General features: G+C 51.4%; 1 protein-coding gene across 1 annotated transcript in view; it reads right to left on the reverse strand.

Moving 5' to 3' along the window:
• GLP1R (glucagon like peptide 1 receptor) overlaps positions 1–22586 on the reverse strand; it is a 43012-nt gene that overhangs the window by 6216 nt on the left and 14210 nt on the right. Inside the window, exons 4-12 of the mRNA XM_055139740.1 lie at positions 21872–21990; positions 21566–21672; positions 12056–12209; positions 11264–11423; positions 8005–8065; positions 7074–7143; positions 6878–6966; positions 6480–6618; positions 5843–5884 (exon numbers count right to left, since the gene is read on the reverse strand). Of these exons, the coding sequence (XP_054995715.1) occupies positions 5843–5884; positions 6480–6618; positions 6878–6966; positions 7074–7143; positions 8005–8065; positions 11264–11423; positions 12056–12209; positions 21566–21672; positions 21872–21990 (941 nt within the window). The remainder of the gene's footprint in view (positions 1–5842; positions 5885–6479; positions 6619–6877; positions 6967–7073; positions 7144–8004; positions 8066–11263; positions 11424–12055; positions 12210–21565; positions 21673–21871; positions 21991–22586) is intronic.

The raw sequence follows: 22586 nt of genomic DNA on the forward strand, positions 1-22586 counted from the left end.
GGAGGCTCCCCACCCCGCTCTCCCGCTCTCGGTCTGGGGTTGGATGGGAAGGGACCCCATCCTGGAATTAGCCCAGGTGAGTTCTATGAACCACTGTCACTGCTGGGGCGGGCACAGCTCTCCCATCTGAAAAAAACCATCTCACTGATCTGTGGTATATGGAATAGGTGAACAAAGAAATGTAATAAAGGAGGGCTGCCTAGATCACCCTCCATCCCAGAGTATAGGAGGAGAGAAGAGAGAAGGAAAGAAACTGAGGGGGAAGGAAGATGACGAGAAAGGGAAGTAATGGGGAAATGGCTGGGACCTCGTTTATACTGGGGACGAGAGTAGTATAGCTATGGAGCAACAGCACAAACTCCACAACACTTGAAACCATGAGCTCCAAACCACTATCACAGAACTTTGAAATGTGCCTGTCAGGTGGCAGACAGGAGGCAGGAGGTAATATGGGAACACTGGTGGAGGGAAGCTGACACTGGGGGTGGGATTGGTGTTGGAACATTATATGCCTAAGACTCATCTATCAACTTTGTAAATCGCTGCTCTTAAATACAGAAGTCATCTCACAATGGCCAAGGCTGGAGGTCCCAGTGAGGCAAAGCACGACCAACCCTGCAGAGGACGGAGGCGCCTTGTGAGGTTTCAGGATGCGCTTTCCCCCTGCACCTGGCCCCAAAGAAGAGGGACAGTGTCTCTCAAAATCCAGGGGCTGCTTCCCACCCTCCAGATGGTGGTGGTGGGGGTGGGGCAAAGGAGGCTTTGCCAGTTAATTGGTTAATTAATTAATTAGCCCACCCCAGCAGCGACAGTGGTTCATACAACCTTATATGACGCTTCCCTCGGTAAGCAGCTCTCCCCAGCTCCAGGTTCTGGCTCTGTCCACTGGCACAGGGCTTTCAGGCTGAGGGTGCCTTTCTGTGAGAGGTGTTTGTCATGCCCATATATCGGCTTTCCATAGCTCGGCTGTGCTGCCCTGGCCCTCCTGGCTGCTCCACACTGGAGTGCTGGGCCCGGAGGCGTTCTCTCAGGCTGGCTTTTCTGAGAAGGCCAACCGCCAGCATGGTAGGCCGTGGCTCACTGCCGAGGTTCCAGGTCAGACAGCCCTTCTGCAGGGACGTCATCCATGTCCTGAAGCCCAGCAGGGCACATGCCATTTCTTAAAAGAACTTTGCAGCGTGTGCAGCTGAGATGCCCAGAGCCTGCCAGGCTGGCTCCAGATCCCAGGGCCACAGCCCAGAGTCCAGGGTGGGACGTGTGGGCCGGGGTGAAACTGGCACTGAGCAGAGCCCCCCAGGGCCATCCCACTGGCTGGCAGCTGAAACAGGGAAATGCTCTGCCAACAGATCCAGGGTCAGGGAGGAGGGCTGATCTGTCTGGCAGTTTGTGACTAAGGAAAGCAGGGAGGCAGGCAGACAGACAGACAGACAAGCATCCACAGAAGTCTGCTCAGACCCTGAAGGTCTCAGGGATCCCAGAGGGAAACTGGATGGAACCAGAGCCCCCAAGCACTGTCCTGTTCCCTCCTGCCCTGTCTCCCTCAGCATCACTTTGGCCCTCTGCTGTGTCCTCACAGGCGTCAACCCCTCACTGAGGGGAGCTCACGGAATGCCTCCCTTTCCTCAGAGCTGGTTTAGTTGGTGCCAACAAAAACCTGTGAATGTGACTCAACCGTGGTTGGGGATCACCCCTGGGGGTGCTCAGGGGACTGTATATGGTTCCAGGGATGGGCCCAGGGAGAGTCCCACGCAAGGCAAGTGTACTGTCTCTCCAGTCCTAGTCTTGGCCCAGTCAACTAGGAACCGGGACCCTTGTCCCCAGCACTGCCTCTGCTCCACGGATCTTCCTAATTTCCCCCTCCTCCCTTATTATTTATAGGGCAACACCAGTGATATTGGGCCCCATGGAGCTGGGGATGGAACCCGGGGCTTACCCAGGCATGGTATGTGCTCAGCCCCAGACTTTATCTGTTATTTTCTGGTGGTTCCCAAGTGGTGCTCAGGGAATCCCAAGAGACAAGCACTCTCAGCATTTCTCTGCCAACCAGGTTGGATGGTTCAGTTGCTTCTTGGACCTTGGGGTGCTGAGGCCAGAGGCCAGGTAGGACATATGCAAGTTGTGTGTTCTGCTTCTTGAATGATATCCCTGCGTCTCTCTCTCTCTCTCTCTCTCTCTCTCTTTCTCTCTCTCTCTCTCTCTCTCTCTCTCTCTCTCTCTCACACACACACACACACACACACACACACACACACACACAGTGGAGCCCCGACTGATGATTTGGCCAGCTGAGGCCCTGTGGTATCGGGGAAACCTGGGCCACCCCTGAGATTTTTGAAAAAGTCAAACAGACTGGGAAGCAGCTCACGTGGTAAAGCATATGTCGAGCATGTATGTTGACATGCATGAGGCCCTGAGTTTGACCCTTGGCATCTCACGGTCCCCCTTGAAGCACTGGCATGAGTGGCCTTGTGTTGGCCAAATGTCACTTATAGGTGCTTATTTTAAAAAAGACAAAAAATGTCAATAAAATGAGCCAAGCAATGAGCATGTGACTAGGGAGTTCTCGGTAAGCAGCTCTCCCCTGTGACTGCAGGTTCCAGTGGAAGAGCAGAGAAGGTGTCCCGTGCCCCAGACAGAACACACGCAGCCACACAGCCACAGTGTTGCTGCTACCCACTTCTTCCCCCTCTCCCTCCCATACACACACATGCCCACGGGAAGTTGCCTGCCAGGGTCTGGTTTTGGGCTGGGACAACTGATGAAGATGCCTCTCAGTTTACACTTGGGGACAGAAACCAAGTTACTGCAGTGGTGGCAGAACTGGACCAGCACCCAGGCCCTGAGCATGCCTGGACCTTCCCTTCCCTGCACGATCCTGGTTTGTCCCTCTGCACCCATGGCCCTGTCACCTGTCTTTCGGGGACACAGGTCCCCACAGTCCCTGGGTAACCCAGAAACAATGGCTGTTCACACGTGTCTGGTGGTTCTCGGATGGGGAAGTATCTGTCTATGCTCAGAGAATCAGGTACCAGAGTCCCTGGGCAGCCCTTGAACAGTCAGATGCTCCGGGCCCCGGGCAGGGACCCTAGCAGCCTGCGGAAGCCAGCAGGGAATTGGGTGACCCAGGATCAAGCTGCTTTTCAGATCAGAGCAGCGGTGCGAGTCCCCACCCCCAACCCAGCTGGGCCAACCTTGGGGAAACAGACAGGAGAGGTGATGGGCTTTAAGGAGTGGAATCAGGACCGGGCCTGGGCAGGGCCAGGGGAGACACTGCAGAAGTGACGGGGGAGATGCACACACAGACACAGACACACACACACACTCAGGCACATAGAGACACATACACATGCATAGAGACACACAGAGAGACACCAGACACGAAAAGAGACACACATACACATGCAGATACACACACAAACACAGAGAAACATAGCCACACTAACACAGACACACACACTCAGTGACATACAGACCCACACAGGCACAGAGACTGTGGCTGCAACTGGGGGGTGTGGCAAATGTGCACTGCCAGCCAGGCTTTGGGGAAAGAGAAGGGAGAAGCAGGGGGCAGGGTCCTGAGAGAAAGTGCAGAAGGGAGCCCCCTTCTCTCCTCAGGACCCCTAACGGTCTAGCCTGGCTCCTGGGGCTAAAGCTGCATCCTTCCTCTGGCTGAGAACAGTTTCTGAGGAGAATGAGCCGGTGGCACTTAGGGGCCCTCCTTCTACTATGCTTTTCAGTTTGTGGGGGAGTTCTCATGAACTTGGTGTCGGAGGTCAGGGTGGCAGGGTGGACTGTCTCACTGCTTCTGTGAATCGAGGGTCTTTAGGACCCTCTGTGAGTCCTCAAGACCCCACCCCTAATCTCAGAGACTGAGAACAACCAAAGCCCACCTATGGCCATCCCAGCCTGGCGCTGCCCCCACCCCCAGGCCCACGGGCCTCAAGACATTAGCACGGATACCTCCCCTAACCTCTGGCTCTGCCACTTTTTTTTTTCTTTTTGGGTCAGACCTGGCGATGCACAGGGGTTACTCCTGGCTCATGCACTCAGGAATTACTCCTGGCAGTGCTGGGGGGACCATATCGGATGCCAGGGATCGAACTCAGGTCAGCTGCATGCAAGGCAAATGCCCTACCAGCTGTGCTATCACTCCGGTCCCTCTGCCACTTTTTATTTTTTATATTTTTATTTTTTTGCTTTTTGGGTCACACCCAGCGATGCTCAGGGGTCACTCCTGGCTCTGTACTCAGGAATTACCCCTGGCCGTGCTCAGGGGACCATATGGGATACTGGGAATCAAACCCGGGTCGGCCACGTGCAAGGCAAACGCCCTACCCGCTATGCTATCACTCCAGCCCCTGCCACTTTTTAGATGTTGAACCAGGTCATCCATCCCACTCTGCTGAGCCTTCATTTGCTCATCTGTATGTGGGGATACAACCTGCCGTGCAGAATGGATTTGATAGGTAAGCGCTGCAGCTTCCTGCACACAGGGTGTGCTCAGGAAACCTCCAGAGGCCTGATCTCCACAGGCCTGAGCACCACCACCTCCATTTTCTGGATGAGGACACTGAAGGTCACATGCCACGGGACACACACTGAACCACAGGGCCACTGAAATCAGGCAGGGATCTGGGGCAAAGCCCATGGCTTTGGGGCTTTCCTGCTCTGGGCCACTGGACGATTCCTGAAATACCCGCATCCCACCCACTGCTCCCACACTCACAGAAAGGCCACATGGTGTGAGCACGCGATCTAAGGTCCCTGAGGTCCTGACTCTGACTAGAGCCATACACAGACCTCTGGTCCTTGGGGAGCAGTATCCCTGGGTCACCTGGACCTCACCCACTGGCAGCCACCCTGATGTATGGGTGAGGCCACAAGATCCTTATTTCCGGCTACTGGGGGTGGAGTGCCCTCACTCTCTTTCCTGTTGGGGGCTCGTGTTTGGGCGCCCCCTGCGCAGCTCTCACGCTGAGTCTTAGACTGCGTGTTTCCCCAACTGTAGGAACAGGGGCGGGAAAGAGGGTGGTGACATCTGCAACGGCAGCTGGTGACGTGGGGCTGCCCCTGCTCCCTCCAGCACAGAGCCTTGCCCAGGCCCCTCCTCCCAGGAGCCAGACCCTCAGAGAAGGGTGGGCAGGGGCATCGGGAGCCCCTTCTTTCCTCCTACCCCAGTGACCAGCGAGCCTGTGGAGGACCCGCCTGCCCCTCCTGGGGGCTCCTGTCCACACACACAGAAAGACAGGTGCTCTTCTTTCCCACAGAATCTACTCTGCCCCTGGCTTTGCCACTATTTCCAGGCCACACCCGGGAGCGTTTCCTACTCTGACCTTTAGGGATCTCACGTGTGGGAACAGTGAACAGGGATTATTGGGGAGAGGCTGGTGACAATTAAATGAGAGTGATAATAAAAGTTCCAGGTATGTCACTGGGGTATTTGGGTGTGAGTCACCTGGCTAAAGTCTCCACCAAGATGTGTACATTCAGTACCCCCTTCACATAAGGCTAGGTCTTCCCCAAGCTCACAGTATTGTAAGGTGTGTCTGCGTGTAAATGTATGTATGTGTGTGTGTGTGTGTGTGTGTGTGTGAAAGAGAGAGAGAGAGAGAGAGAGAGAGAGAGAGAGAGAGAGAGAGAGCATGAGACACAGAGAGACAGAGACAGAGAGGCAAAGAGAGAGAGACAGGCAGGCAGAGAGACAGATAGGAAACTGAATACAAGAATATATCTGGGAGGGGATAGCAGTTGAAAAGGTGGATGGAGTCCCCATCGCCCACATTCAGAGCAGTCAATGGTGGCCCACCAGGCCCCCTGCCCTACTGTCCCATCTTAGTCTTACCTCATTGTTGACAAAGCAGTACAAGATGGCCACCATCAGCCCCTGGAAACAAGAGTTAGTCAGCAGGGAGGAAGCGGGAAGGAGGAGCCCTGCAGGCAGCCCGGAAGCCCCTCGGGCCCCAGTCCCAGTCCCTCCTCATTGGGCAACCATGCGACCTGAGGGAAGGGGGCATGGGTTCTTTGTCTCCCTCTAGAAGCACAAGAAGGCTCCTTGCTCATACTCTGAAGTTCTTTGATCACTGTCTCCACCCAGTTACTCAGGGGAGAGAGAGAGAAAGAGAGAGAGACACACACACAGAAAAGAGGTCTGGCCAAACAGATCAGGACCAGTCTCTTATAAGTCTACACCCTTGTGGACCCCCAGGTCCTCAGCATTATCTAAAACTAGTGGAGACAAACTCTTCCTGCCCTTAGAAGTGACACAGCCCGGCAGTCTTGTTTTAACACACGCAACCTCAGTGTCCTCCCTGGTACATGGTGCTGATTCTGGGTTCCTCCATGAGGAGTAACTGGCCCCGAGGACAGCACATGACAGGGTGCTCCCCGTGACTGGGCCCTGGCCTCTGGGTCCACTCCAGGTGCCTGACCTGAGCCAGGTCTCTGTCCCAGCCCCACTCACGCCCCTCGCCACAGGTCACCTGGAAGGAGGTGAAGGACAGCTCTGTGAAAAGCTTGATGAAGCGCAGCATCCCCCGGGCGTGCTCGTCCATCACGAAAGCGAAGATGACCTCGTGGGTCCCCAGCAGGGGGATGAGTGTCAGCGTGGACTTGGCAAGTCTGGGCCGGGAAGTGGAGCTGTCACTGCGGGCCTGGCCATTGGGCGCTGCTCCCCTTCCTGTGCCCCTGACCCAGGCCTTGCATCCAGCTCACAAACATTCCCTCCCCCACCCTGGGCCAGGCAGCTTGGGAGGCAGGAAGCAGCAGTCCAGACCCCCGAGAAACATGGGACTCCTCAGCTACAGGAGTGAGGGCAAGGCCTGGAGTCCCCGGCCGGGCTTGGTGGAAGGGACGGTCAGACAGGGCTCGGGGACATCACCTGCACTTGATGTCTGTCTTGCACATGAGGTTGGCTTTCAGCTTGGACACCACGATGCAGATGACCCGCACAAAGATGAGGAAGTTTACCTGTGAAAAAGATGAGGGGAGCCCTGTGGACACCCACTTTCCTCCCAGCCCTTCCCCCAGCACCCCCTCAGGCCCTCTCAGAATCCCCACTTGCCACGGTCACTTACCCCAATGGCAAAGAGAATGGGTAACCGCATAATGAGCCAGTAGTTCATGTTTGAGTTTCTGGTCCAGCAGCTGGGGAGAGGAGAGGCACAGGAGACACCCAGTGGAACTCAGAGCTCCCCCACCCCCCACGTCACACTGTGGGCATGGGGGGCAGCGCACAAATACCCTCGGGAATGCACAGTGACAGCCACACATGCACAGCCCCCAGCAGCCATTTCCAGAGGCTCCGACGGATCTTCTCAAACACACATGCACACATGTGCCCCCTTCTTGGCCCCACAGACATGCAAACACTGTCATGTGTGTGCCCAGCAGCACCCACCAGGGCACAGAACCAGGTGAACTCAGTTATCACACAAGACCTGAGGGGGCCACTTTGTACCCCTCGGGCTCAGCACCATCTGTCACTTGTACAACCCTGGGAGGGGACTGGAGGGGAGGGCCTAACTTCTTAAACCGCCAGCATCTGAATGTGGGGGGGGGGTTATTTTTTAAGAAATTCATTCATGGGGCTAGAGCAATAGAAGAGCGGGCATTTGCCTTGCACGCGGACAACCTGGGTTCGATTCCCAGCATCCCATATGGTCTCCTGAGCACCACTAGGATTAATTCCTGAGTGCAGAGACAGGAGTAATCCTGTGCATAGCCAGGTGTGACCCAAAAAGCAAAAAAAAAAAAAAAAGAGAAATTAATGATTTGTTACCAGAAAATATTTGATATGTATTCTAATTTAGATTCCCCAAGGTGTGCAAGACTTTCTAGGATGAGAGGGATCCTGAGTAAGAAACACTGAAGAAGCCTTGAGGCCAAAATGAACCTGCTTAGTTCCTGGTCTCTCGTGTATCTGCAAATCAGCAGGACTGGGAGGCTCCAGGGGCCAAGGGACCCCACGGCACTGGCAGAGGGGGACCCAGGAAAAAGGACACTCACCCCTCGTCCTCATAGAGGTATTTGACGATGCCCCAAGGGATAACAAACAGCAGAGGAGCACCTAGGAGGAGAGGAGGAGAGAGGGGAGAGGGGCTGGCAGGCCCGAGCCACAGGGCACACCCAGAGGCCTCTACCTGCAGCGCGACACCCCCCCGCCCCCCGCGGCCTGGCCCCAGACCACTCTCTGTAGCAGTGCTGGAACTGGCAGGAGACAGAGGTGGTGGGACCCTCTCCCATCACCTGATGAGCTCCCTGCCCCTGATTTCCTATCCCCCGCTGTACTGGGTGACTGTCATAGAAAGGGGCATAGGAAGGGGTGTGTAGTGGTGGCGATGAGGAGGGGGGCACATGTGTGCAGATGTGGTTTGGAAGGGGTGCAATGACATGTTTCTCGGTAGGACCAAACTCCTTCTTAGCCTTTCCAATCAGCATCCTCAAGCCCGGCTGTCCACCCCACACAGCTCCGAGCCATGTGTGGGCCTGCGACTGTGGGGCTGCTGGTCCAGGCCAGGGAGGCTGAAGCAGAGACGCTCACAGTTGACCAGCATTCTGCATCAACAAGCTTCCTCTCAGCTGCTGATTTCCACACACCAGCCCTCCCGGCATCCACGAGGGTTTAGTAATAACCAGGAGACTGGACGAGAGGGGGAGGCCCTCCTGAGGCCTCAGCTCCCACACAGAGTGAATGAAGCCTGTCGCATGGAAAAGCTGGGAGGCACATGAATGAATAATGAGTGATCAGTGAAAGAAGAGGTATTTTCGGGGCAAGACCTTTGCCTGGCTTGACCAATTCCCCACCTCGCCCCCTCCTCCCCGAGCCCTCCTTCCTGATCTTCCGGGTGCCCAGTCTGTTCCCAGGACTGGGGATTCACTCCTGCCATCAGCCAGACTTCATTCACCAGCAATGTCTTCCCCTTGGAATTAGCAGGCGCAGCTCTGCTGTACACGGACGAGCCCCGGTCCCGTGAGGCGTCATTTTCCTCCCTCCCCTTCTGCAATCCCCCGAGACTGGCTGGAGAGAAGCTTGAATGGAACCTGCAGAGTGAGCTGGGGCAGCCATGCCTCTTCCCTCACTTGCCTCCCGCCTCTGCGGCCCCCTTGGGGTGGGTTCTGGGGACACCTGCTACTCTGGATGGCTGCAGAAGCAAACATGCTTTCTTAGGAGTCCCCCAAAACTGTGAGAGTTTTCATCTTATTCATTATTTGGGGGCCTCCCCAGTGGGGCTCAGTGACTCTCGGCCAGCCCGGCCAGAGGCTCAATGCAAGGGATGGAGGATGCGGCGGTGCTAGAGATTTCCCAGGTAAGCTTGCCAGCGCCGGGCCTGCGGATGCTCTGTAGACAGCGGGGTTGAACGGGGGTGGCCACAGGCGTGTGCTGTGACTTCTGTACCTTCTCTCTGGGCCCTAGAGACTTAATTTTCATTAAAGATGCTCAGGGGAACACTAAGTGCTACAGCCCTGTGGTACGGGCTGGGGGGCCACCAGGCCTAACCCAGTAGCTCAGGGGAGCCCCCAGAGCCACACCAGCAGTTCTGGGAACCATGTAGCATCAGGACTGGATCTCGGCTGGAATGCGCCCTAACCTCTAAGCCATCTCCCTGGCCCTTTTAAAGTCTTTTGTTTACACAAGAAGCTGAAAGTTGCTTCCCAGCCCTCTTCCCTGCTCGCAGCTTGCTCTGGCCTTTGTCCCTCTCTTTCTGTCTCCCCTCATCCAATTCCTCAAAGAAAGGGATTCTGACTGAAAAGAGAGGCCCCAGGTCTTGCCCCTGTGCCTCCTCAAACCCCAGCTGGGGGGGTGAGGGGGTGGGAAAAGACTGTTGCTCCCTCCTCCATTTCCCATGCAGAGACCCCCCAGAGCCCCCCACCCCAACAGTCCAGCGCCTCAGCCCACACTGCATCCCTGTGAGTGTCCCCGCTCCCAGGTCTCCATGGTGACGGCTGCTAACGGTGCTGATGTGCTGAAGCCATTTCCCAGAATGGACAGGCTTTCTCTCAGCCCTGAGCACTGCCATCCCCGGCTCTCGAGGGCTCAGCTCCCTTCCTAGCCCTGCTCAGCTGCAGCACCCACTGCCTGGAGAGCTGGTGAAGAGGCTGAGCAGGATGGGGAGGAGGGAGGAAGGGAAGGAAGGAACAGGGAGCTGTGTGCAGAGGCCAGCCCTGGCCTCCCATTTCCCCCCACCCCAGGCAGAGGCTGGAATCTGTTCAGCTCCTGTAGACGGAAGATACAGTAGCTCAGGCAGAAAAGCTGGCATGACAGAGCGGGGTGCGGGGGGGGGGGGCTTAAAGCTGGCTCTACCTGTAAGGCAAGAAAGTCCCTCCTAGGACCCACAAGAGCCCTCAGAGCTGCCCTTCCCCGGAGGGGCTGTGCCGGGCAAAGGCACCAAGGACCGACAGTGGAATGGGTGCCGGCACCCGGGAGTCTGCGAACAGGGGCCCAGGGAGTGTGCAGTCCGGCAGTCCCGGCAGCATCCTGAGGCCACAGGCTGAGTTCAAAAGTGCCTTTCAAAGTGGGGTCTGGGCGGGGGGCCTTGGAGCCAGCCTGGGAGGAGGGGAAACCCCCAAAGGCAGGGGGCAGTGAAGGAGGGAAGGACGGGAGCAGCTCTGTGGAGTGCACGGGGATCCCCTCAAGCCCGACTAGGGAGGGCCTCAGGCCTCTGTGGGTTGGGGGTGGGGTTCCCTGCCTTGCTCCATGCCATCTGCTCTTGTTCTGATCCAAATTCTACGTGGTGAGAGGCTATAAGCACAATCAGAAATGTTCCAGAAAAAAAAAAAAGACAAAATGGTTCTTAGCAAACTTTTTTGGTGAGAGCATTTCTGGCTGGACCCCAGGCATGTCTGAGTCCACCTTTTCCTCACCTGGCCGCCCACCCACCCTAACTGCCCCAGCTCCCACCATAAGGCCAGGATGCCCCCTCTTCCTTTAGGGCTGGGTGGGACTGAGTAGCACTGAGCCTTACTCAGGAGCAGGGAAATTGGCGGAGACCACGATGGCAAGGGTGTCAGGGGTGGAGGCGCATTTCACCAGCAAAGGCAGAGGCCCCTTATTCAACGTATGAGGGGAGGAGGACTCTGCCAGGGAGTGGGGGAACCATAACCCCCATCTGTCGTGAGCCCTGTGGCCACAATGGGGTGGCCCACCCAGAGTGTCAGCAGTGGGTTCTGAGCACCGAGTTGGCCTCTGGGTATGGAAGTTTAAATTAGGTCTGGACACAGGAAGGGGATGAAGGGATGGGAGCGGGGAGAGCTGGGGGAGCCTTACCCCAGCCTATGCCCAGGTAGAGCTTGAAGACGCGATGCTCAGAGAAGACGGAGAAGGCCAGCAGGGTGTACAGGTACACGCCCTCCACTAGGAGCCAGTAGTAATTGGCCGCCACGCAGTACTGCATGAGCAGGAACACCAGGCGGCAGCCGAGAGACTCCTGCGGGCACGGGGAGGTCCCTTGACTCTCCGAGCCCCCTCCCCAGCCGACACCCCATTACTTTCCTGCACAGGGAAGACCAGAGCACGGAGGGAACTGGGCCTGGGCTAATGCTAAGAAAGTGACCTGCTCCCTGGACTGTCCTTGGCCCTGAAGGAAGAAGCCAACAGGGTGCCCACAGAAAGCAGAGTCAAGGTTTGGCAAGGCGAAGTGACCTACATGGACCTTACAGCTAGTGGTGGCCATGCTGGGATTCAGACCAACTGCCCCCAAAATCACCCGGCAGGTACAATTCCTGCACCAGACTGGGAACTCCTGAAGGAGATGGGGCAGTGTTTCTCTCTCCCTAGATCGGGGCCTCTTCCATTAGACAGGCATCCCTAGAATTGCCTGCCTCTCCTATCAGATTGGGAAGTCCAGGGTGGACTCCTTCTTTCATCAGACTGGGCTTCTCAGGGGCAGTGCCTGTCTCCTCAGACTCCCTGGGGGAGTCTCTTCCATCAGAGTGGGGAGTTCCCAAGGGCTGGGTGTGGTCATCGTGCTGGTCTGTGTCATATGGGGCAGGGAGGCCAGCCTTGGCCCGTCCCTGGTCCCCCACGCCCTTCAGCACCGCCCCTGCCCCCCATACACACCTGGTAGTTGAGGAGCCCGTCCCACTGGTGCTTCTGGGGGGCGGTGCTGTACATCCACTTGAGGGCCGCATCCTTAATGAAGACCGACAGTGCGCGGAGGATGAAGGATGCGAACAGGTTCAGGTGGATGTAGTTCCGTGTGCAGCGCAGGTGTCTAGGGAAGAAGGAGGGTCCTATTGTGCAAGACGGCCGAAGTTCTTTGCCACAAGCCCTGTCTCTAGTTCTGGAACTAGGTTCATGTCTTCCCTTCTCTGAGAACATGTTTCATCCCCATAAAAGCAGGGGGTGTGCCCTGCTTTGCCAGAAAGTCTGTGGGTACACAGCCCTCCATCCTGCCCTCCTCAATCCTGCATCCTTCCCTCTATAGAAAGTTATGTGCAATCCGAGTAGATTCATGTGTGAGGGACACAAGAATCCCAACGGGGGTTGGATTTTTTTGTGTCTCTTGTCGGGAGCCACACCTAGCAATGCTGGGGTGGTGAGGAGGCCAAAAGCAATGAGATTTGGGATTTAACTTAGGGCCTTGTAATGCACAGTATGTATTCCTAATTTTTTTTGGGTGGGGGGTTGTGTACAGAGTGCAGTCAGCTGTACTCAAGGGTCACTCCTATTGGTATTCAGGGAACCAAATGTGGTGCCAGAAATAGAACCAAGGTCTGGCATGTATGAGTCAAGCACCCTACCTGCTGTAATATTTGCTCTGGTCCCCCAACCCCCACTATTTTCTTGTGTAAATCTGAGGCACAGTGATTTACAATACTGTTAATGATAGGGCTCCAAGCATACAGCAATCTAATACCACACCCTAACCAGAGTATCTGCTTCTCTTCACAAGTCACCACTCTTTTTGTTTGATTTTTGGGAGGGAGCCACATCCTGGATGCTCTGGGATTACTCCTGGCTTTGCACTCAGGGAACACTCTTGGTAGTGCTCGAGAGACCATACCCTCTATACTATCTCTTCAGCCCTCAGAGTCACAACTCTTGAGCCACATTCCTGGTCATGCTTTGCTTTTTTGATGGCAAGACCCACTCATTACAAGTCTCCAGGTGTTCTTACAGAGACAATCGGAAGCTGAGTACATGGCAGAAATTTGAAAGTACTAGATTTGACTTCAATATTCTTTCAGGCAGCAAAATAGAAACAAACATCATTCTTAACTGAGAAAGTTTGGAAGTTTTCCCTTTAAAATCAGGAACAAACTAAGGCTCCTCTAGCTTTAAGGAATTTATTTATTTTTTATCTGGGGCCATGTCTGCAATTCTCAGGGGTTACTAATGGTTTTGCATTCAGAGATCACTCCTGGTGGGGCTCAGGAACCATATTCGATGCTAGGGATTGAACCTGGGTTAGCTGTATTCAAGGCAAGTGTCCTACCTGATGTACTATCGCTCCAGCCCCAAGCCTTAAGGAATTCTTATCCCATTTAACCAAAATCATTCATAGAGTCTAGCTGGTATAATAAACAAGGAAAATAGGTTTAAGAATTGGAAGTAAAGAAGCTGAGATATTTGTTTAAATAGAAAGCTTAAGAGAACTGCCACACAAATTATGAGACTAAAAGAAATTAGGTTCCTGAAAAAATCACTTTATAGTATTTTTAATTGACTACTTGCTACCTAGAAATAAGACTAACTAGAGAAGATGAGCAAGATATTGATGAAGAAAATAATAAAAGTTGCTTTAGATTATTACCAAAGACTTGCTTAAATGGATTATAAGCATATTTCTGACTAGAAAGACTCCCTTGAAGAGGTCAATTAATTGATGTCAGCTAATGCAATGAAAAGGACTCCAAACTTCAAATGGTGCATTTAAAACTCAGAAAGAATTGCTGAGGATCAAGGGTCTGAATAGTCCGAATTCTCCTATAGAGACAAAAACTAGTAAAGGTCCTTGCTATAAGCAGCTATTTTTATTAACAGGCCAGGCAGTGTGCACTAGTAAAGGGGTAGACAAATGGCCAACGGGAAGGAGCCCAGACTGCAGTGCCGACAGGCCCAGCGCTGGCAGAGCAGGGCAGAGCAGGCATCACCCACCGAGAAAGCCTGCTGAGCAGCAAATGGTAGGGTGGAATCTGGCACAGATAGAAAAATACATTTACATGTTTTATTTTCACCATAGACAAAAACAAATTCCAGGTGGATAAAAGAACCATAAGGCATAAGTGAAACTTAAAACCCTGAGATAAGGAACGATTTCTTTTTTTTGTTTTGTTTTGTTTTGTGGTTGGGCTATACCCAGCCTGCTCAGGACTTTCTCCTGGCTCTGTCCAGGGATGACTCCTGGTAGTGCCCAAACCATATGTGAAGCTGGGGATTCAAACAGGTTGACCATGTATAAGGCAAGTGCCTTAAGGCCTGGACTATCTCACCTGCCCAAGGAAATATTTCTTAAATAAGCCATGAAGAAATTTGCTCTTTGTTTAAAATGAAAAATTTAAAAAACTTGACCTCCATCAACTGATAATTTGATAAATTTTACTTAACAAAAATGCACAGGTTGATATATTTCACTTCATTAAAGCTAAAAAATGCCTTTGCAATGAGAGAACTTATCCACACAACTGAGTTGGGGAGGGGCTTCAAAGGGAGGAGCACTAGGGGCCCTAGGGAGGAAGGTGGGAACACTGGTGATGGGTAAGGTGTTGGAATCGGGTGAATGGAAAATCATCATTCATAGTATTGTAACTCACAGAACCTCAATAAAAAAAGCTAAAAATAACAGAAAGATAAAAAAAAAAGTGAAAAGGTCTTTGCAAAAAGCACCAAAAGTTTAGGAAGAAACTCCATAGACAAAAAGAAAGTATATCCTGATTCACTGTCTCTGTCACTGGCATCCCGTTGCTCATTGATTTGCTCGAGCAGGCACCAGTAACGTCTCCATTGTGAGACTTATTTTTACTGTTTTTGGCATATTGAATACACCACGGGGAGCTTGCCAGGCTCTGCCGTGTGGGCGGAATACTCTCAGTAGCTTGCTGGACTCTCTGAGAGGGGAGGAGGAATCAAACCCAGATTGGCCGTGTGCAAGGCAAATGCCCTACCCTCTGTGCTATTGCTCCAGCCCTTATGTCCTGATTAGAACCCAGAATGTATAGTAAATGCCTCCAATAAGAAGGGGTCAAAAGACTCCCGTTACAAAAGAACATGAACAAGAAATTCACAGGAGCTCCCCCCAACTCTCCGCCAAAGGGGATCCCTGGCAAGGTTTAGGACTGCATCAGAAGCGGTACTTTAATCCTGCTCAGGTACCAACACTGCCAATTCCCACACAGGTACAGGGGAGGCAGGGAGCGTGGCCTGTGGGGGTTTTGGCCTGCGGGGCACCAGCCACTTAGGGGCCACAGTTATTTTCCCCTTTCTCAGTGTTTTGGACTCATATCTCAATCTCCGTTACCTAATTCTGAGGAGGACAGCCCTGCTGTCCCAAACACATTAGGCCAATAGTCCACTTGCCTATTCCAATCTCACCAAAATAACGGTGAACACAAGAAACTGAACAAGCCTAATATAATAGGACACATCCTCTGAAGCTTTACTAGAGGCCTCACATAAGTCACAGAGGTGCACCTAAGAGGAAGATAGTATTCTAGAAAGGGAAAAAGGAGACCACCATCAGCCGAGCTCATCCAGAATCCTTTCTTGGAGCAAGAGGGGGACTCTGATAGTGAACTGGAGGGTCCCACCTGCATACTACCACAAAAGCATGAAGAAACAGCACAAATCCCCACCACGAGGAGTGGATGAAAAAAAGAGCCCAGGAGCCTCAACAGGGAATATTCACAAAAACAGCCTCTCTGGTAAAGAATTCAGAGATGGAATGTTGAGGATGTTCAATGAACTCAAAGAAACTTTAATTTAATGGATGATCGGAGACTCACAGCCCTCCAGATTCTAGCCCCAAGCCATTGCCAAACTGATTTCAGCTGGAAGTCACAAGGAAAGAAGAGGAGCCAGCGTCAGAGGGCCTGCAGCAAAGGCCTCTTGCTCCTTTAACATGTCACGAGGCCACATTGTACATTCCTTATACCCCTATTTTACAGGCTGTGGATTGGACAATGCCAGGACCCTGTATTTTGGATTAATAATTCCTTACTTTTACGCTGTCCTTGGAATTCACAGGTGCCTCTGTTCCTGAAGGAGGAAGGGATGCCTTTTAACATGAACACCTTTTCATTTCTCCCTAGGATATCTGTTTGTATTGGAGATTCCCTGCTGTCTCCTTCTCTGCCCCCCATCATGGAGACCAAACCCCGATAGTCAAAGCCTTGGATAACTTTAAAAAAGTGTTTTTTTAAAAAAAATTTTTTTTAACATAAGCTAGGTTGCACATCCATGACTGCTGGTGAACCTGAACAGAGAATGGCTACATTTCCCAACTGAAGAACTCCTGACAGAAGTTGTGATGCTCTTGCTACAGTGCTCCCTGTCTGATCCAGTGATCTGAAGTTTATTGGACTCTTAATAGCTGCTCCCCGGGACTCATTGCTGTGACCACTGCTACTGCTGTTTCTGTATCAACTCTTCAAATTTTGATCTAGACACTTCATTTCTTCAAAACATGACTAAATGACTCTCATCACCCCTGGACAGTGCAGGACAATTAGACGCTTTCCTACAAGCACTGCTCTGGGTCCAGAGTCAGACTGAAATCTTAGTACAATTAATGAGACTGTTTGTGATTGGAATTGTTCCTCCTTCTATTTCAAATTTTGTTTTTGTAAAAAGAAAAGGGGAGATGTAGGATAACATTGGTTTGTCCTTTCTGCCTTGCCACAGGGAGCTTAGGTTTATTTGGGTTACTCCCATCACAGTGCTCCCATACTTCTGTGTTTATTTGTAACCTCTTTCTTTGTGCTCTGTTAACTTGTAAATATTGCTTTTCTCTTCTCCTTAAGTTCTTTGCATAGTTAATTCAGAGCAATGTCCTTTTTGTATGGACACAGGAAAACAGTTAATGCTATGCTTTTATCACCTGGGAGTTAATTGATTCTGAATGATATTCACCCCTGGGCATCTATTCTCTCAACTTAAACCTCAGTTACCCTTACTTCCTAGCACCCCCAAAGCAGGGTATGGACGAGGGACTGGATGGACCCAGGGCAAGCAGTGAGTTACCCTGGCATCGAAATGGGCCAGGCCAAAGCATCATAATATATTCGTTAAGAGCCATGATCCAAAAAGTAACAACTAGATAGGACCCTGCTATGGTTAGGAGAGATTAATCTGGCCTTAGCACTGTAGCTGAGATCTTTAGCGAGATATCCCCAGGAGAGCCACCTACAAGCTCAATGTATCTTTTACTGTGTCCATACAAAATAACTAATATTAAGAAGTAGAATTAAGATGTTAATTAAGATGTTAATTAAGTTATTGGACTAAGGAGAGGAGAAACACTCCTAGGTGGTATTTCCACCTTTGAGCCTGACCAGTGATCAGGAAGGGCTTTGATGTGTTGATTCTGTTACCCCCATTGCAGGGGAGAACAGGGCAGCACGATGATGGAGCGCAGAGAGCCCAGCAAGGTGGACAGAGGGAGAAGAATGTAGGGGAAGAATGCAGGAGCAGGCGCGTGGAGAAACAAGAGACCAGGTTGTGAGAGGGAGCACAGAGAGATGAGCGGGAGAGACAGGCGGAGATGGGAATGAGGGGCAGTGTGAGACTAGAATGGGGAGCTTAGTGAGACTGGAACAGGCAGGAGGGGAGAATGGAATAAACAGCAACTGATCACCAACCAGCCTGGTGGCCCTCGTTTCCTCCTTTGTTTGCCCATCGCATTAGTGATCCCAGGTGGGCAAGTGGCCCGAGTCCACTGAATGAAGGTGGCGAGAGAGAGCCGCGGGGCTCCCTAGTTGCTCAGAGATTACACAGTATTGGAACAAAGACAGATCTACAGACCAATGGAATAGGGTTGAATATCCTTACACACACCCTCAAATATATGATCATCTAATCTTGGTAATCACTTGTATCACTTGTCATCCCATTTATCTTCAATTTGCTCAAGCAGGCGCCAACAATGTCTCCATTCATCCCTGTTGTGTGCTAGTGTATCTTGCTAAAGAAGCAAGAAATATAAAGTGGAGCAAGAAAAGCCTCTTTAACAAATGGTGCTGGAAAAAACGTGCAAAAAAAAAAAAGAGCAGACTTCTACCTAACACTCTGCACAAAAGTCAGATCAAAATGGATTAAAGACCTCAACATCAGACCAGAATCCATCAGGTACATTGAAGAAAAGGTTGGCAAAACCCTCCATGACATCGAAGCTGAAGGTATCTTCAAAGACGAAATGCCACTGATCACGCAAGTGGAAACAAATGGGACTATCTTTAAGAAGCTTCTTCCCCCCAAACAACAGTGACCAGAGTACAAAAACAGTCTAAAGAATGGGGAGGGATATTTACCCAATATCCTTCTGATAAGGGGTTAATATCAAGAATGTACAAGACACTGGTTGAACTCTGTAAGAAGAAAACATCGAATTCCATCAGAAAATAGGTGATGAAATGAACAGAAACTTACTCAAAAAAACTCGAATGGGCAAAGAGAACACGAAAAAATTCTCTTCAGCACTAATCATCAGGGAGATGCAGATCAAAACAACAATGAGGTATCATCTCACATCACAGAGTCTGGCCCACATCCAAAAGAACAAAAGCAACTGGTGTTGGCGTGGATGTGGGGAGAAGGGGACTTTCCTTCACTGCTGGTGGGAATGCTGACTGGTTCAGCCTTTTTGGAAAGCAATATGGACGTTTCTCAAAAAACTAGAAATTGAATTGCCTTTTGACCCAGCAATACCATTTTTGGGAATACATCCTAGAGATGCAAAAAATGCAGCACTATTTACAATAGCCAGAATCTGGAAAAAACCCAAGTGCCCGAGAACAGACAACTGGTTAAAGAAACTTTGGTATATCTACACAATGGAATACTATGCAGCTATTAAAAAAATGAAATCATGAAATTTTTATATAAGTGGATCAGCATGGTGGATCCATGGTGGAATGCTAAGTGAAATGAGAGAGAGAGGGACAGACATCGAATGACTGCACTCATTTGTGGAATATAAAGTAACAGAATGGGAGACTAACACCAAAGGATAGTAGAGATAAGGACCAGGAGGAGTTCTCCATGGCTTGGAAGCCGGCCTCACATGCTGGGGTAATTGGCAGCTGGGATAGAGAAGGGATCACCAAGTGAATGATGCTTGGAGGGCTCGCTCAGGATGGGAGATCCATGCTGAAAGTAGACTATGGACCAAATATGATGGCCTTTTAGTACCTGTATTGCAAACCATAGCACCCAAAAGGAGAGAGAGAGTAAAAGGGAATATGCCTGCCACAGAGGCAGGTGGGGGGATGGGGTGGGGTTAGCGGGAGGGATAATGGGAACATTGGTGGTGGAGAATGGGCAGGGGTGGAGGGATGAGCACTCGATCATTGTATGACTGAAACACAATCACAAAAATTTGCAAGTCTGTAACTGTATCTCACAGTGATTCATTAAAAAAATAAAAATTAAAAAGGAAATTCACACTATAATATATATAAAAGGCTGATTTTTCTAAGAACTGGGGATATGCAAATTAAAATCAAAATGATATTTTACACACTTCAGATTAAAAATTTAATCTGAAAATATTAAATACTGGTGAGGAAATTAGCAAAGGGGAACTCATTTTTTTTTCTTGAACTACTCCAATGGAGCTTGGGCGGTCATATGCTGCCATGCTGGGATCAAACCCAGGCCCTGTGTTTGCCAGCAAGCTCTTCCACTCTTGAACCACGTTCCAGGCTCAGAGAACTCATTTGCTGAGGTAAGAGGGAAAACTGGTGTGACCACACTGAGAACAAGTTCAGTTCACCTGATCAATTTGCAAAAGTGTGTGCTGAAATCATTTCATGATTTCTCCAAGAGGTTTGTACCCTTGGGGACACCCTCCCCCCCACACACACACAGTCAGATACTCATTGTAGCAAGGCTTATGACTTGGGAGTGGAGGGCAAGAAGCACCTCAGATATTCATGAAAAGGTTCATGATGAATAATCATGTAATAAAGATGGAATGAATGAGTTAAAATAAAGTAGAATTACCTGTATCGATGAAAATAAATCTCACAAGAATCATAGTATCGGGTCAAAAATAACACTGAATACTTAGAGCATACTATTAAAACCTGCAAAATCCACACTACCTACTTAGAAAGGTGCTACAATTAGGGATATCTCTCTGGACTTAGTTACTAAAATACTAAATTACAGAAACCCAAAACTGAGAGGCCGCAAAGTGTGGTCACTCGACCTCATACCTCTTCATCCTCAGCAATGGAAAACAAATTATCTAATGCTTCCTTTTCAGCAGGTCTGACTTTAGGGGAGAGACTCTCCAAACAATAATAGTGAGTTTTGTTGAAATATTGTATGCAATTAAAATGAAAGTAAAGTGAAATTTATTAGTTACACAGGCGGGGGGGGCTTAGGGTGGGGGGGCTAGGGGCGTGGGGGGGTTTGGGGTGTGAGGGGGCGGGGTGGAGCTATACTGGGATTCTTGGTGGTGGAATATGAGCACTGGTGAAGGGATGGGTATTCGAGCATTGTATAACTGAGATTTAAACCTGAAAACTTTGTAACTTTCCACATGGTGACTCAATAAAAAATTTAAAAAAAAAAAAAAAAGAAAGGTGCTACAATTAGAGAGAAATCCTGGAATTATAAGCAGTTCACCAGGGGCCCAGTGGGGGCTTTCTGCAGGGGCTCAGGGAGGTTTGTGCAGAGTAATGTGTGTGTGTGTGGGGGGGCTGATCACAGTACCAGGTGCTTTATAATCGCTGAGACACCCGTGAAGAAAGAGAGACTAGTTTCTAGTGTCAGATGTGTCTGTGAGTTGTTTTTTTCTTCCTGTGTTTGTTTTGGGGCCATACCTGAAGGGCTACTCATGGCTCTGCATGAGGGGTTGTTCCCAGAAGCGCTCAGGGGACCATGTGGTGCCATGAATTGAACACAGGCATCCCAAAGGCAACGCATGAGCTCAGCCCATGGACACATGTGCGAGGCTCTCTGGTCAGCACAGGCGCAGGGCCCTGGAGCCCCTCCTGCAGAGGCACGTGCCATCCACACCCTCTCACCCCTGTGCCCATCCTAAACAGTGCAGAGTGGGTGGAAAGAGTTTGGATTCTTCAAGGGAAGATTTAGACAGGACAACCCTTTCCACTGGGACCGACTAGCTCCAGAGCAAGCAGAACATCTAGCGCCTGAGATGCCGTGGAAAATCCTCCCGAGCTGCTGCTGATGTGCGTTACACCTGCTGCTGGGAGTGCCTTCCAGTGGTTGCTTCCCTGCGGGACCATGGGCGCACTCACAGAGCAGCCACTGACTAGGTGCACTGAGCTTACACAGGGGCCTCAGGAGATTCAGAGAAGGACTGCTGCAGACTGGCGTGGGGCTTGCCCCTCCAGGGGCAGTGGGGACAGAGCTGAGGGTGGGGGCTGGAGATGAAGCGCTTACCGGAAGCCGAGCAGAATGGCAGAGGCGACGACCAGCCCGGAGAAGGAGAGCCCGTAGCCCACCGTGTAGACGACATAGAGGGACAGGAGCTGTTCCTCCACGGAGCTCTGTGGGCACATGGACACGGTGCCCGCGCCTCCCTCATCTCTGGGACAGGGCCCCCTCGGGACCCGAAGCTAAGGGAATGAGCTGTGGCGAGGTTCCGGTTGGTAGTAATGAGATGATCACCCCGTGTCCAGGAAGCAGGGGGTGCCAGAGCCCCAGGGAAGCGGAAGCCGACCCCCTGCTCCCCCCGGGCTGACTCACTCGCTCCCCTTGTTTGGACTCATCACACTCTGACAGGTTCCTCCAGGGCAGGCTGGAATTGTCCTTCTGCAGCCAGAGGCCATCAGACGTGCAGAACCGGTACACGTGACCCTGCGGCACTGAGGCCAAAGACAAGGGACTGAGTCTGGGACACCCAGAGGGTCCCCAGAGCTGACCCAGAGCAGGACGCTGGTCTCCAGTAGGAAGCTTGTCCCCGGGGCAGGGTGTGGCGGACAGTCAGGGAAGGGGACACTGGGACAATGGCGGAGGGGAGAAGTGCCTGCCACAGAGGCAGCTGGGGGCAGGAGGGAAACTGGGCACGTCGGTGGAGGCTAGTGGGCACTGGTGAAGGGACGGTGTTGGAACATTGTCTGCCTGAAACCCAAACACAAATATCTTTGTAATTTTGTAATTCATGGTGATTCAATAAAAAAAAAAGAAAGAAAAAAATGAATTAGTTAGTGCACCTCTTCACTTCTTCCCTTTGTGCCCTCTCTCATATAGACACACACAGACACACACAGACACACATACACACATGTGTGCATGCACGCCCTTCCTCTCTGTTTTACTCCCTCTGGTCCAGGGTTGGGGGGGTCAGGGGTGAGGCCACTCAACCCTACCTTCTGCCATCCTCAAAACTCTGAGATGATAAATCCATGACTTTGCATGGGACCTTTAGCCCACTTCCTGTGCCTCCAGCCTGATATCATAC

This window comes from Sorex araneus, chromosome 5, assembly GCF_027595985.1.
Source record: "Sorex araneus isolate mSorAra2 chromosome 5, mSorAra2.pri, whole genome shotgun sequence".
In the NCBI taxonomy this organism is placed as follows: Eukaryota; Metazoa; Chordata; class Mammalia; order Eulipotyphla; family Soricidae; genus Sorex; species Sorex araneus.